The following is a 13362-nucleotide window of genomic DNA, read 5'->3' as shown; positions in this document are numbered from 1 at the left end:
ATTGTTAAGAGAATCAAAATCAATGAAATTTAAGCCACCTTTATTATAAGAATTCAAAATAACTGATTTTCTAACATAATGAGTTTTATTTTTCCAAAGAAATTTGAGCAACATTACATTAATCAACTTGCAAGTAGATTTATCCACAAATAAAGATTGAGCAGCATAGGATAAGCGGGAAATCCCTTCTGCTTTAGTAAGCAGAGTTCTGCCTTTCAAAGATAGATCTCTTAACAACCAAAAGTTACATTTTTTTTGTGTTTTCTCCACAACTGAACTAAAATTCATCTGACATCTTAATTTAGTATCTTTTATTATTTTTATTCCTAAATAGGTGACACTTTCTTTGATGGGAATGTTTGAGATTGAGGTTGCAGCACATTTTTTAATCGGGAGTAATTCGCATTTATTAATATTAAGCAAAAGGCCAGATGCCTTAGAGAAAGACTGAAGAGAGGTTAAAGCAGTTGGGATCTGAGAGGCATCTCTTAGAAACAATGCTGTATCATCTGCCAGTTGGCTAATAAACAATTCCGTACCAGCAATAGAAATTCCCTTCACAGGGCTCTCTTTTATATGTAAATTTAAAAATTGAGTAGCTATTAGAAAAAGATATGGGGAAATGGGGCAACCTTGTCTTACACCACGCTTTAAAAAAAACCTAGGAGAGGTGCCATTATTGAGTCGGATAGAGCTATTACCATTACGGTAAAGCATTTTAATACATTTGCAAAAAAATTACCGAAACCCAATCTGTGCAGGCCTTGTAACATAAATTCGTGTTCTAAGCAATCAAATGCTTTATAATAGTCAAGAAAGAGGATAAAACTATCAGTAGAAATAAGGTCTGAATAATCCAACAAGTCAAAAATCAAGCGTATATTATTAGAAATATGTCTCTGATGCATAAAACCTGATTGGCACTCATCTATTATATTATTAAGAATAAGTTTTAGCCTCTTTGCTAAAATCAAGGCAATAATTTTATAATCGGTATTCAATAAAGAGATCAGGCGGCAATTTTCTAATAGAAGGGGATCTTTATTGGGCTTGGGAATCAAGGTTATTAGCCCTTGACATAAAGAGAGAGGAAGCGTGGTTTTCTCAATACTCTCTAAAAACATTTTATGTAAAAAAGGTGCTAATTTTTGACTAAATGCTTTATAAAGCTCTGCAGATAGCCCATCAGTACCTGGGGATTTGTTACTTTTTAAATTATTTATGGAATCAAGAATTTCTGAAAGACTAATGGGTGCATCACACAGACTACAATCTTCATTATTAATTTGTTTTATGTGAGATAAGGTCTCAAAAAATTCCGTGGTGGACTGCTGGCAAAATTTAGAAGAATATAAATCATTATAAAATTTAGCACAAAAGTCTGCAATTATCTTAAAGTCAACAGTTACATTCCCATCAATACATATTTGCTGAATATAATTTTTAACTCGCTGCCTTTCTAACCTAAAAAAATAGGCAGAACTCTGCTCACCCTCCTCTAGCCAATTCCGGCGAGATCTGATGAAGGCGCCTTCAGCCTTCCGTTTATATATATCCTCTAAATTATGTTTTTGATCAACAAGCTCAATTTTTTCTGAGTCTGTAAGATCACCTACATTTTTACATGATAATGCCGAAATTCTAGCCATAATCTGGTTTTCATTACTTTTTCTTAATTTTGCTAACAAACTACTGTATTTCCGACAGTACTTCCCAATTTCGTATTTAAGAAGTTCCCAATTAATGCAAAAAATATTCTCCTTATTAGCTTTATGCCATTAAAAGGAAATTAAGTTATCAATCTTAGTGAGAACTTCGTTGTGTTGAAGAATTGAGGTGTTAAGTTTCCAATATGAAGATCTTTTACTCGAGGGAGCGGATACAAATGGAATATAGATAGAAATGGCCTTATGGTCAGAAAATAGTGAGGGAAGTATATCAGTCTTTATATTTGATAACTCTGCTGAGGTCAACCAAAAATCAAGACGGGATTGTCTAGAAAGGGAATTATTGTTCCATGTGAATACTTTTTGCAAGGGATGGGTTTCTCGCCACACATCAATAACAGAAAATTTTTGCATAAAGGATAATATATACTCAGAATTAGTATTAGTAAATTGGGGGGGGGCATCTATCCAAGGTACAATTCAAAACCACATTAAAATCACCACCGAATATTAAGGAAGAATTTGGAAATTTAGAAAACATATGACATATACGCATTTCTAATTTATTAAAAAAAAACCTTATTATCTTTTGGTGAATTATATCCATAGATATTAGCAGTAATACAAGTCATATTTGCAAACTGAAAAGCAAGTATAATGTAGTGACCATTGATGTCACAATCAGTAGCCAGAATCTTTCCACCAAAATTATTTTTTAAAATACAAACTCCAGCAGAATATTCATTTCCATGAGACATCCATATTTCCAACCCCCATTGTGATTTCCATAAATTGACATCTTGTAAAGTTGAATGAGATTCTTGTAAAAAACAAAAATCTGTGTTGAGACTTTTAAGATACAGAAAGACTGCTTTACGCTTAAGAATGTTTCGTAGCCCTCTACAATTTAAAGAAATAACAGATAAGGACATAGAAGAATAAAGAAAAGAAGAAAAAAAACAGAACAATAATAGAAGAAAGAATTAGTTCTAAGAACAAGTATAAGGACTAAGTCACCGAGACAGAGAACCTAACCGGTCAGAACAAACAAGGGATGAGGTCAACAATCCCTTCATTAATCTATCTAGAAAATAAATATGTACAATTGAGGAACAACAACTATAATACCCCTTTTAAGGGGTTGAAATAATTCCAAGGTCAAGTCAGCGTAGCATCAGTCAGAGCGGAATTCCTTTTAAGCAGGAGGAAATATTTCCATACCATCCACAAATGCTCGCCACCGACGAAAAAAGCTCTTTTGTTCTCTTTACGGGCCTTTTCAACTATGGGCCAAAGCGTAATCCTCCTCGCTCTATCGGCCGGTGACAGATCTTCCGTGATTTTCAGTCGGTTCTCAATCAGAAACTCAGCGTCCTTGGCGGCACGCCAGACAGCATCCCGGTAAAAACGCGAGGTGAATTGGAAGATGATTCCACGAGCTTTATTATTTGAATTAACACGGCCAAGTCAGTGTGCCACATCAACTACTTCGGGGAATTTATCTTTAAATTGTGGTAGAAGACGTTGGCACACGTTGATAACCTCATGACGGACGTTTTCTCTTTCTTTCTCTGGAATTCCGTGGATTCTCATGTTCCATCTGCGTGTGTAGGCTTCTAGATGAGCCAGGCGATTTTCTCGCTCAGTGGAGTTAATTTCTTCTTTCTTCACGTGCGAATCAATAGAATCAACTCTTTTTTTCAAACTTTTAACCTCGCTGCAAACAAACTCAATGATTTCCATCATTCCAGAGATTCGTTCCGTATTCCTACAGATCTCTTCCTTCATGTCTTTAATCACCCGCGAGTTTTCGCCAATCAACTTTTCCAAACCGTCTGATCTGTTTTTCACCAACTGAGAGAGCTCAGAGAGTTGTGTGGAAATAATTGCCGCGTTTACGTTATCAGTTCTTCGAAGTTTAACGGCCGGAGAACTGCACGGAGTGTCGGGAAGCGGTGGAATCACCTCCTCTGCCAGCATAATTTCAGACTCACAAATTTGTTCACAATAATCATGCAAACTGTCTTTCAATACCCCGGATGCAGGATAAACTGCTTGTTTATCGTCACCTGTACTAGCAATTCTAGCAGGAGTATCCGACACTGTTTTCCTGTGACTTCTTCGCACCTTTCCTCTTTTCAGATCCTCCCATTATTGTTGTTCCAAGAATTCAAAACATTAATTAACGGAAATTCTCAAAAAAAAAAAAGCCTCTAAGTTCGTTATAACTACTATAAACAGTTTGGGATTGCTGACCTCACAAACGTACATGTGATCAGGGCGCCATCTTGCACGCTCCTACTAACGGGCGATCTTTGGTCTCAGTAATCTATAATTTGTTCCTTGGCAAATCGTTTTGGCTGAGGGCAAAGTGAAGTTTCATATCTTTATATTTAGGCTATTTTAACGTTGTATCCTGCAGTAGATGTCTATGGTTTTTATGATGTTGTGTTTCCAAGCAATACCATGGATCAAATGTGTGAAATCAGAACGGTATATTTGTTAAAGATTACAACGAAATGACAGGACATCGTATGACAAAAGATGGTTACATAAAATAAAAACTGTGAAAATGCATAACGTTACCTCTACATTCACATTTTGTGTCAAACTGAATATGTAGCATAAGTGGGCAAAATAAGTTCAATCTTTCCTGGGCTAAAATCACTTCTCGAAAAGATGTGCACAGACAGCAACTTCATATCAGCGGGCCAGTGTGTTAACAAACGCGTCACCAACACCGACACTTTCCCACGCACGCTATTGGATGAAGGCAACAAATACGTCATGCATGTCGGACCCCACACGTAGCCGCCTGCTCTATTCGCCGGGAAAATAACCTGGAGAAAGTTACCGATATTATAGTAATGTGCAAAGTATGTGAATGGCAACCATTTTTATTTGCTTTGTTGAGAAGTGTAGTGGTTATATATAAAAAACTGGGTTATCCATCCCCACAGATCGTCTGAAAACACGAAATCTCCCCTCGGCCCACCGTCTACCGCGGGACTACTAACATTTCCGACTAGATTTGATGGTCGAGTGCGGGCGCGGGCGGAAATGGGTTGCGGGAGAATAAAACGATTCGTGGGACTCCCTATCTAAATAAAACATCCAAAAACAAATACATTGCTATTCATCTATTGCACAAAAGCAATAAGAACATCTAAATAACGATTTACAGTCGCAAGCACAAGTAGCTGTTCTCATTATAACGTGTTTGTGCAGCGTTGTGCAATGTAGCCAATCACAGACATATGTGTTGATTTCTAAAACGCAATGGCCAATCAGATGCATTTCAGATAAAATCCACTCACCGCTCAAAACGTTGGAGTTTTTGTTCAGTGCTGAATTCTGCATGCTGCATAATAAAAGAGCTTTGTGAGATCGTGATTAAATGAGATGTGAGACGTGACGTAGAGTTGATGAAGGGAGACAGGATCATCCAGGGCGGGCACTAGTGACTCACAGGGCGGGCCAGGCCCCCCAATGCCCGCCCATGGCGCCAGGACTGCGTTGAATGCTTGTATCTGATAACCGAGAAGCTCTTGTAATTATTACTTTACCCCACCCAGAGCCATATAGAGTGCCGAAGTTATGACGTCACTTTGTAGGCCAAAACGCGGAAGTGAGTTAGCATTTTAGCACTTCCGGTTCCCTTGCCCTAAAGTCTATGGGTTTTTTGAATGGGTTTTTGCTAAATCGCCTGAAATAAGGTCTGTGGTTAACAAAGCCTCTAAATATTTTCACGTTTTGATCTATGAAATAAAACACACCAGTTATAACCTGATTTTGGTTTTTTAAACTTTATTGTGTCTTAAAAACGGTGATTGCTAACAAGTTGCTAAAAGGGACTACATCCTTTGGCGGGGACTTTAGACGTCATCATGACAAACAGGAAATCTCTCACTAGCCCGCGTTTCAGCCTCACGTTCTTAGAAGTTTACCTTTCAGTTAATACACATAACATTATATATTTAGTCTTTTCAAATTGTAGTTTTTCCAAATATTTTTGTACACAGGATTCTGTGATTTATAGTGGTTCTCTCCTCGATCTATGGTTTTTCTATCGTCTAAGAAAAAGGACATAAGATTGGAAATTGATACGGCCATAGCTAACGTTAGTGCTTATGAGATGGTAAAATCGCGGGTTTTTTTCTGGCGAATTAGCAAATGGTATGCAAACATACAAATGGTATGCAAACATAATACAGTGAAAGATAATCTTTAAAGTTTATTTGGGGCACAATGATCAGGCATAATAATCTTAATCACAAAGAAAATAATATTAAGGTTTATATAAACTAACAAAATAATAAACGAATAAATAAAACATTAACAAAAGATTTTAAAAAAATCTCAGAGAGACACGCATAAACAAAATTAGTTTCTAACATTTTTGGAAAAAACGAATGGGGAATATTTCTCATGAGAAAGTGGATAAGTGTTCATACACAGCGCAGATCATAATGAGCGAGCGTGTTTTTTAAATAAAGTTTGAGGAAGCTTGATGATGACGTTGATCCGCGACCATGGTGTGCTGTAGTCCGTTTATAACCTATCTGACGGCTTTATTTAGGCTTCAAAATGTATACATTTTGGATTAACTTGTAAATATTATCTTGATAGACAAAACGTGTAAGGGTCACAACTCTTTGTTGAACACAGATCTTATTTTTTGCGATTTTCCAAAAGTCTATGGGGAAAATGCATAGCTTTTCGATCGAGGGAACCCATGCGCTGCTAACTTCAGAATTGTCCTACAAAGTGACGTCATAACTTCGGCACTCTATATAGAGAGAGAGTTGCGACAACGGAAGTTCTAAATGCTTGATCGTCACGTGATTCACGTAGACTTCAGATAGTTCCAGGAAGTGCTTTGGCGGGCATTTAAAACTGTTAGAGTAGAGTGACAGAACTGCGATTTCTGGTAATTAGTAGTCAATAAATGCATTTATTTTATATATTTATGTAACACACCGACATATGTATGTAGCATGAGTATGTTGTTTCAGCGATGTTGTTTTTTTAAAGATCAAATCAGCTAATATTTTAGGATTAGTGTTCGCTTACCGTTATTTGCCTCAACTTATTTCAGGCAATGGGCTTCTGTTGCCTTTTTATGTTACCTCATGTTCATTGTTTTCACTAATCTCATGGTAATAATGCCATATTTATGACTTTTCAGATAGTACAGCGACAGGCTGGTGACAGGTGATTTCCAGCTCGCACTGCACAATGGGTCAATGAACTATTAACTATTAGCAGCAGTTACGTAAATGTACAATTTAGTGAAATGAAGCTTATTGTTTACAATTCTTACAATTCTATGTATAGTAATATAATTAATTATGTATTATAAATATTATATATCTAATGTATAATTCTTACAATACTTATTCATATACACAATATATTCAGCTTTAAAACAACTTAAGCATACTCGTATATAAACTGCCGTTCAAAAGTAATGAGGCTGAAAATTCAGCTTGGCATCACAGAGTAAATTACATTTTAAAATACATTAAAATAGAAAACAGTTATTTTAAATTGTAATAATATATTACTGATATTACTTTTTTTTAAAACGATGGATGAAACTGAATCAAGAGAACAGATTTTACAATTAATAGGGTGTTCGTTACTAACTTTATCCAGCTCCAATCCTTGCCTAATCTGTTAGTTATCCGATAACATCCCTTATCTCCTAATTTAATGAGTAATACTCAACTATAAGGTTTTAATTTACAAGTTATTTTTATTTAGATGTACTGATAATATACAGAATAAGATAATATTATTCTTTAAACGTCTCACCTTTTAAAAGTGCGTCACAAACGGTTTGTTCTGCTGCATCTCTACGGGGCGGCATGTGTTTGCTGCTACTTCCGGGAACTATTGAGAGGCTCCACGAGCCGCCATTGCTGTAAAAAAAACGTTCCATTGGAGTCAATGGAGTTGTCGCAACTCTCTCTCTATATGGCTCTGGTAGGCAGTAGCGGTCGATAGGGCGTCTATCTATATGATGTCTATGGTGTTCTGCCGTCTTTGTTCGTCACGCGCGTGTTCGGTTCAGTCACGCATGACGTATACTTGCACTCATAGATATTACATCTATATGATGTCTATGTTTGCACTAGCTTCCAAATGTCCATGTGCGCATGTGCAATGCTCCAGCATCTAGTTGAAGAGATGCACATCATGTATTGTGACGATATCAACAGCATTGATTCAGTTCAGTTACTGTAATCTGTAAATACACGTTATTGTGATGTTTAAAATTAAGTTTTCATAATACAGTCGTCCTCTCTGTTGAAGTTAGTTGTGTTGCAGCAGCACAGCAATCTTTTGTTGTTCCCGACAGAGAGCCCCTCTTCTACAGGACAGTTTTGAAGATTACATTGTAGCTTTCCTTGACGAAGAACTTCAGAAGTTCAGGAAGATGAGATGTTTTGAAGAGACACAATATGTTTTATCAGGATCAGATATATTCAAGAGGAAGAGGGAGTCCAGAGAGTGGAGAACCTTGTTTTGAGTTTAAATAACACCATGTATGGGTGTTCCCTTGTATTGTAAATAACTGTGTGTGTGTGTGTGTGTGTGAGTGAGTGTGTGTGTGTGTGTGTGTGTGTGTGTGTGTCTGTCTGTCTGTGTGTGTGTCTGTGAGTGTGTGTGTTTGTCTGTGTGTATGTGTCTGTGTATGTCTTTGTCTGTGTGTGAGTGTGTGTGTGTGTGTGTGTGTGTGTGTGTGTCTGTCTGTGTATGTTTCTGTCTGTGTGTGTCTGTGTGTATGTCTGTGTATGTGTGTGTATGTCTGTGTGTGTATGTCTGTGTCTGTGTGTATGTGTGAGTGTATGTGTGTGTCTGTGTGTGTGTGTGTGTGTCATTAAGGACCTTCATGATGGCGAGCGGGCCCGGGTAAAACTACGTGGTCGGGAGTCAGAGCCATTCCCTGTTCCCCTTGGAGTGCGACAGGGATGTCCTCTGGCTCCCACATTATTTAATATCTATTTCGACCGCGTGGTTCGTGAAGCCTTCGATGGCTGTACTGGAGGAATTTCCATCTGGTACAGATATAATGGGAGGTTGATCGATGCCCGGGTGCGGTCAAGGGATGCTCCCTACTGGTCAACCACATTATGTATGCTGATGATCTGGTGATTGCTGCTCACTCAGAGGAGGAGTTGGAGGCGCTGATGATGAACCTGGAGCTTGCCACTAAGAGATGGGGCCTTACCATCAGCCCAACCAAAACTAAGCACCTTTCTGGGTATTATGTAACATCGGACACTACACCCCCACAGCTCCCAATTAGTGATGGGGCAGTTGTGGAGAGAGTGGAGTGTTTTCCATACCTGGGAAGTGTGCTTATGACCAGCTCCGGTTTGACAGCAGAGGTCTCACTCCGAATCAGTCGAGCAGCATTATCTTTTCATCGGTTGCGTAACGCTGTGTGGAAGCAACCCGGTTTGTCGTTCCGCACAAAGCTTCAGGTATTCTCTGCCACGGTTGGCAGAGAATACCTCTGCACGGCTCTGCAAGGTTGCGTTGGCTGGATCATGTAGCCCGCATGCCCGGCCACTGCATGCCTAGACAGCTTTTGTTCGGCCGGATAGAGGGGGCTAAGCGGGCAGCACGGGCTGGAGAAGAGATGGAGTGATGTGGTACAGGAGGATGTGGAGCTGAGTGGACTTGCGATGACTGGTACCAGCGGTGTCAAGATCGGCCTCTTTGGAGGAGGCTTGTGAAGGATGCTACTGGCCAGTTGGAGGCAGTCCAACAACAACGGAGGGCAGAGCAGCGATGCTCACAACAACAAGCAGAGCGCAGGGTGGCTAAAGCACAGCAAGTTGGCACAGTAGGGGGCACAGGTGGTGCATCAGCCAGTCATATCAGTCATTCGACCCGTGTCACCTGTTGGATCTGTCCCGTGACCTCCTGCCAGTGGGCGTTCGACACTTCACGTGGCCTTAACGTGCACATAGCCTGGCACAAGCGTCGTGGTGACGTCACCGCCACTTAGTGGCAAATGGCGGTTGTTGTTGTGTGTGTGTGTGTGTGTCTGTGTGAGTGTGTGTGTGTGTGTATGTGTGTGTCTGTGTGTGTATGTGTGTCTGTGTATGTGTGTGTCTGTGTATGTGTTTGTCTGTGTCTGTGTGTGTATGTGTGTCTGTGTGTGTGTGTATGTGTCTGTGTATGTGTGTTTCTTTGTATGTGTGTGTCTGTGTGTGTGTGTGTTTGTGTAAAAATGTGTGTGTGTGTGTCTGTGTGTTTCTGTGTATGTGTGTGTCTGTGTATGTGTGTGTGTTTGTGTAAAAGTGTGTCTGTGTGTGTGTGTGTGTGTGTGTGTGCGTGTGTGTGTAAAAGTGTGTCTGTGTGTGTGTGTGTGTGTCTGTCGCGACCCTCTAAAGGATTAAGCAGTTCTGATAATGGATGGATGTTTTCATGTTGTGTTTATATCTCCATGGTAATGTTGTGTGTTCTTGTATTTTGTTGTTGTGTGTACAGAATGGACAGCGTCAGTGATTGACAGTGGAGGGTTTGTTTCTCAGCATACACACACCTGTGATTCATTGAGCTGCAGGTTTAAGCCAGAAACTCTAAACTGCAACAAACAGATCCAGTGCAGACACCGCTGTGATCCCTACACAGTTGGCAACGGAGATGTGTCTTGTGCTTCTCGTTTCGAAGGAGAAAGTTGCTCTGTGGAGTGTCACAGACTCTATAATCTCAACGGCCCCTCCCACATCCAATGTACCAGTTCTGGATGGTCAAGTTTTCCCTACTGCATCGGTGAGTGGATGTGTACATGATTATTATTGTTGTTCATTTGGCTGATGTCTTTATCCATAGGGGTGACCTAAAACATTTTATACGTTTTTTTATATGAAATCATCAATTATTGTACCCCATTTTTATAAAAAAAATGTAATAATTTTAGTCGTTGCCAATTATGCCCCGTTCACACTAGCATACCCGTATCATGAGGGCGTCTGTGTGTGTTTACACTAGCAAATAACCGAGCCGAGCCGGAACAGAGCCGTGAATCTCCAGCCCTGCAACATCTGAATCTGGCTCGGGGCCGAAACAGGCTGTGGGCGGAGTTACAGCATATCGTCATCACGCTCAAGCGTCGTAAGAACAAGTGGCTAACCCCAGCAACTCAAACGGGATATGTTTTCATAACTCCTTACTTTTATGCCGCGGGACACATAACAACACACATCTGACTGAAATACTAAATAAAATTACCCCTCTCTATAATACACATAGTGAATAAAATATTTAACTTAAGATATCTGTATTATAAAGTGTCTCCAGTTCAGATGCTGTATCAGAAGTTACACTGATAAGTTGTTTACACTTTGAACACCGGTGCTGCATTTACTGTAGAATTAATGCACTTGTAAGTTGTCATGATCGTTATATCGGAGGTGCGTTATTTTGTATACCTTTAATATGGTCGCAGGTCTTTGTTTAGGTATATATTGCTCAAAGTGACATACTTGGCAACTCCCTCTTTTTTTAAACTTCTCCCAGAAATCTCCTGAGACCAACTTTCTCCCGTATTTTAAACTTAATATTTTGCTATAGTATTTATTTTTTGCAGATATTTAAAGCTCTAAAATATCAGTGACCTCAATGTAATACTGGAAGAAATCTGTCATGGTTTAGGACCATGGGGGAAGGCCACGCTGGTGTGCGTGAGGGTTTGGGACACAGATGAATTCGCATTAACCATATAAATAAGTATTCTTGTAAATTCCAATCCGATCGGAATACAACCTTTAGGTTTATAGGTGAACACAAGAAAAGGACACGCTTTTGTTTTCAGAGCACTAACATTATGATTTTACTACAATTATATTTTTTATGTGCACAGCAAATTCAGAGTTACAGTATCAGTAAAATATCCCAATAGTACAACAATGAAGAACATCTAATAGAACAGCACTTTTCTAGGAGCTGTGTACATAAACATGAACTGAATGGCTCATCTGGTAAAAGTACATTCCTGACCATAAATATTTATTTGACTAACTTGAAAGACTCTCTTTCTCTGTTACAGAAAGTGGAAATTGTGGCTATGACTTTGAGAGAGGACCCCATTTCATCCAGTGCTTGTCAAGGCTTTGGGTGGAGGCAGGCTGTAGCCTTGAAACCGACGGGTCTCCTACCAGGAACCCCGATTTGGTCAGAAAGTGGAACACCATGACTGTGGGTGATGTGAAGAGAGATATGGCCAAATACCCAAATGATGGTGAATTAAAACCCCACTGCCAGAAAAAGAAGAAACCCCCACTGCCAGAAGATGAGTGCTTCCCTGCCCATGCCACAGTCCTCACTAGTGATGGCTCGAGCAGGACCATGGCAGAGCTGCGCTTGGGGGACAGGGTGCTGGCAGTCAATGCTGCTGGTCAGCCCACCTTCAGTGAAGTCCTCCTGTGGCTGGACCGGCGGAGAACAGGAATGGAGCGCTACCTCCTGCTGGACACGGAGGGCTCTGAGGAGCCCCTGTACATCACCCCCGATCATGTTCTCTTCATCGCCCCCGACAACACAACAACTAGTGCCACAGCCGCCCGCAGGGTCCCAGCGTTCGCCAAAGACATTCTCCCGGGACACCTTCTCTACCGACACGATCCCAGCACTGGATCACTGGAGGCCAAACGCGTGACTGACGTGCGCGAGTCAGAGAGCCTGGGGGCCTATGCCCCCCTCACCGTGGAGGGGAACCTGGTGGTGGACGGACACATGGTATCCTGCTACACCCTGGAGTGCCGGCAGCATCTCGCTCATCTCCCCTTCGCCCCCTACAGGCTCCTCCACACCCTGCGCTCCTCCATCCCTCTCCTCGGGGACCTGCTGCTACCCTCCCCACAGCAGGGAGAGGACAGAGAGGAGGGGGGGCAGGAAGGCATGCACTGGTACGCCAATGCCTGGTACCAGCTGGGGCTGTGGATGGGGTACCCGTTTGGGGAGACGTGCTATCCCAGCGAGCTGCAGAGGTACCACTACCCCAGACCTGCTACTGATCCACTGTGAAGTCTGGCCACCTACAACTCCATCACAGTCTGATACTGATATCACAATATATAGCATGACAAACTGATAATCACTGATAATCAATGCTTACCATTAATCGTGCATCATATTTCCTGTTATAGAAATATTTACATGCATCTGTATAAGTCCATGTGTGATGCATAATTATTCAAATGAAAGTGCAAAACTTAGGACAAGACACATTATTATTTCCGGTGTCTTCTCCTGCACTTATTTTAAGTTGAATAAGAAACAATTGAAAAGAGATATTGTACAATTCTACTGAACTCTGCGTCTCTGTCGTTTGATTAAATGTTATAATAAATACAAATTAAAAAAAAGACTCGATTTCTTCATTAATTCTTGAATGTATTTTTTTCAATATCATTACATTTTAAATGCAAGTCCTCGTTGTTATAGTGGTTAGTATCACAGAGTTCAAATAAGAACAGTGTTTGATTAATAAAAATAGAACGATAGTGAATTAATATTTCAATCTTTCATGTTATTTCAATAAGCACAAGTCCAGGATTGAGAACGACTGATCTAAGACAAATGAGGATGTTTGAGAGAACTTGTGAATCCTCATAACCCACTGATCGACCCAGTGATGGAGATAAATATGTTTTCTGTAGCAGTTAAGCAGCGT

General features: G+C 40.3%; 1 protein-coding gene across 2 annotated transcripts in view; it reads left to right on the top strand.

Annotated features, from left to right (window-relative positions):
- Positions 1-13038, top strand: part of LOC127626099 (uncharacterized) — a 42515-nt gene extending 29477 nt beyond the window's left edge. For both annotated transcript variants that reach the window (XM_052101655.1, XM_052101653.1), the window contains exons 3-4: positions 10176-10460; positions 11737-13038. In XM_052101655.1, the coding sequence (XP_051957615.1) occupies positions 10176-10460; positions 11737-12713 (1262 nt within the window). In that variant the 3' untranslated portion in view covers positions 12714-13038. The remainder of the gene's footprint in view (positions 1-10175; positions 10461-11736) is intronic.
- Positions 13039-13362: the final 324 nt, after the last annotated feature.

The sequence above is a fragment of the Xyrauchen texanus genome, chromosome 32 (assembly GCF_025860055.1).
Source record: "Xyrauchen texanus isolate HMW12.3.18 chromosome 32, RBS_HiC_50CHRs, whole genome shotgun sequence".
Lineage (NCBI taxonomy): Eukaryota > Metazoa > Chordata > Actinopteri > Cypriniformes > Catostomidae > Xyrauchen > Xyrauchen texanus.
The sequence above is the reverse complement of the archived record's forward strand: the minus strand, read 5'-3'. Positions and strand labels throughout refer to the sequence as shown.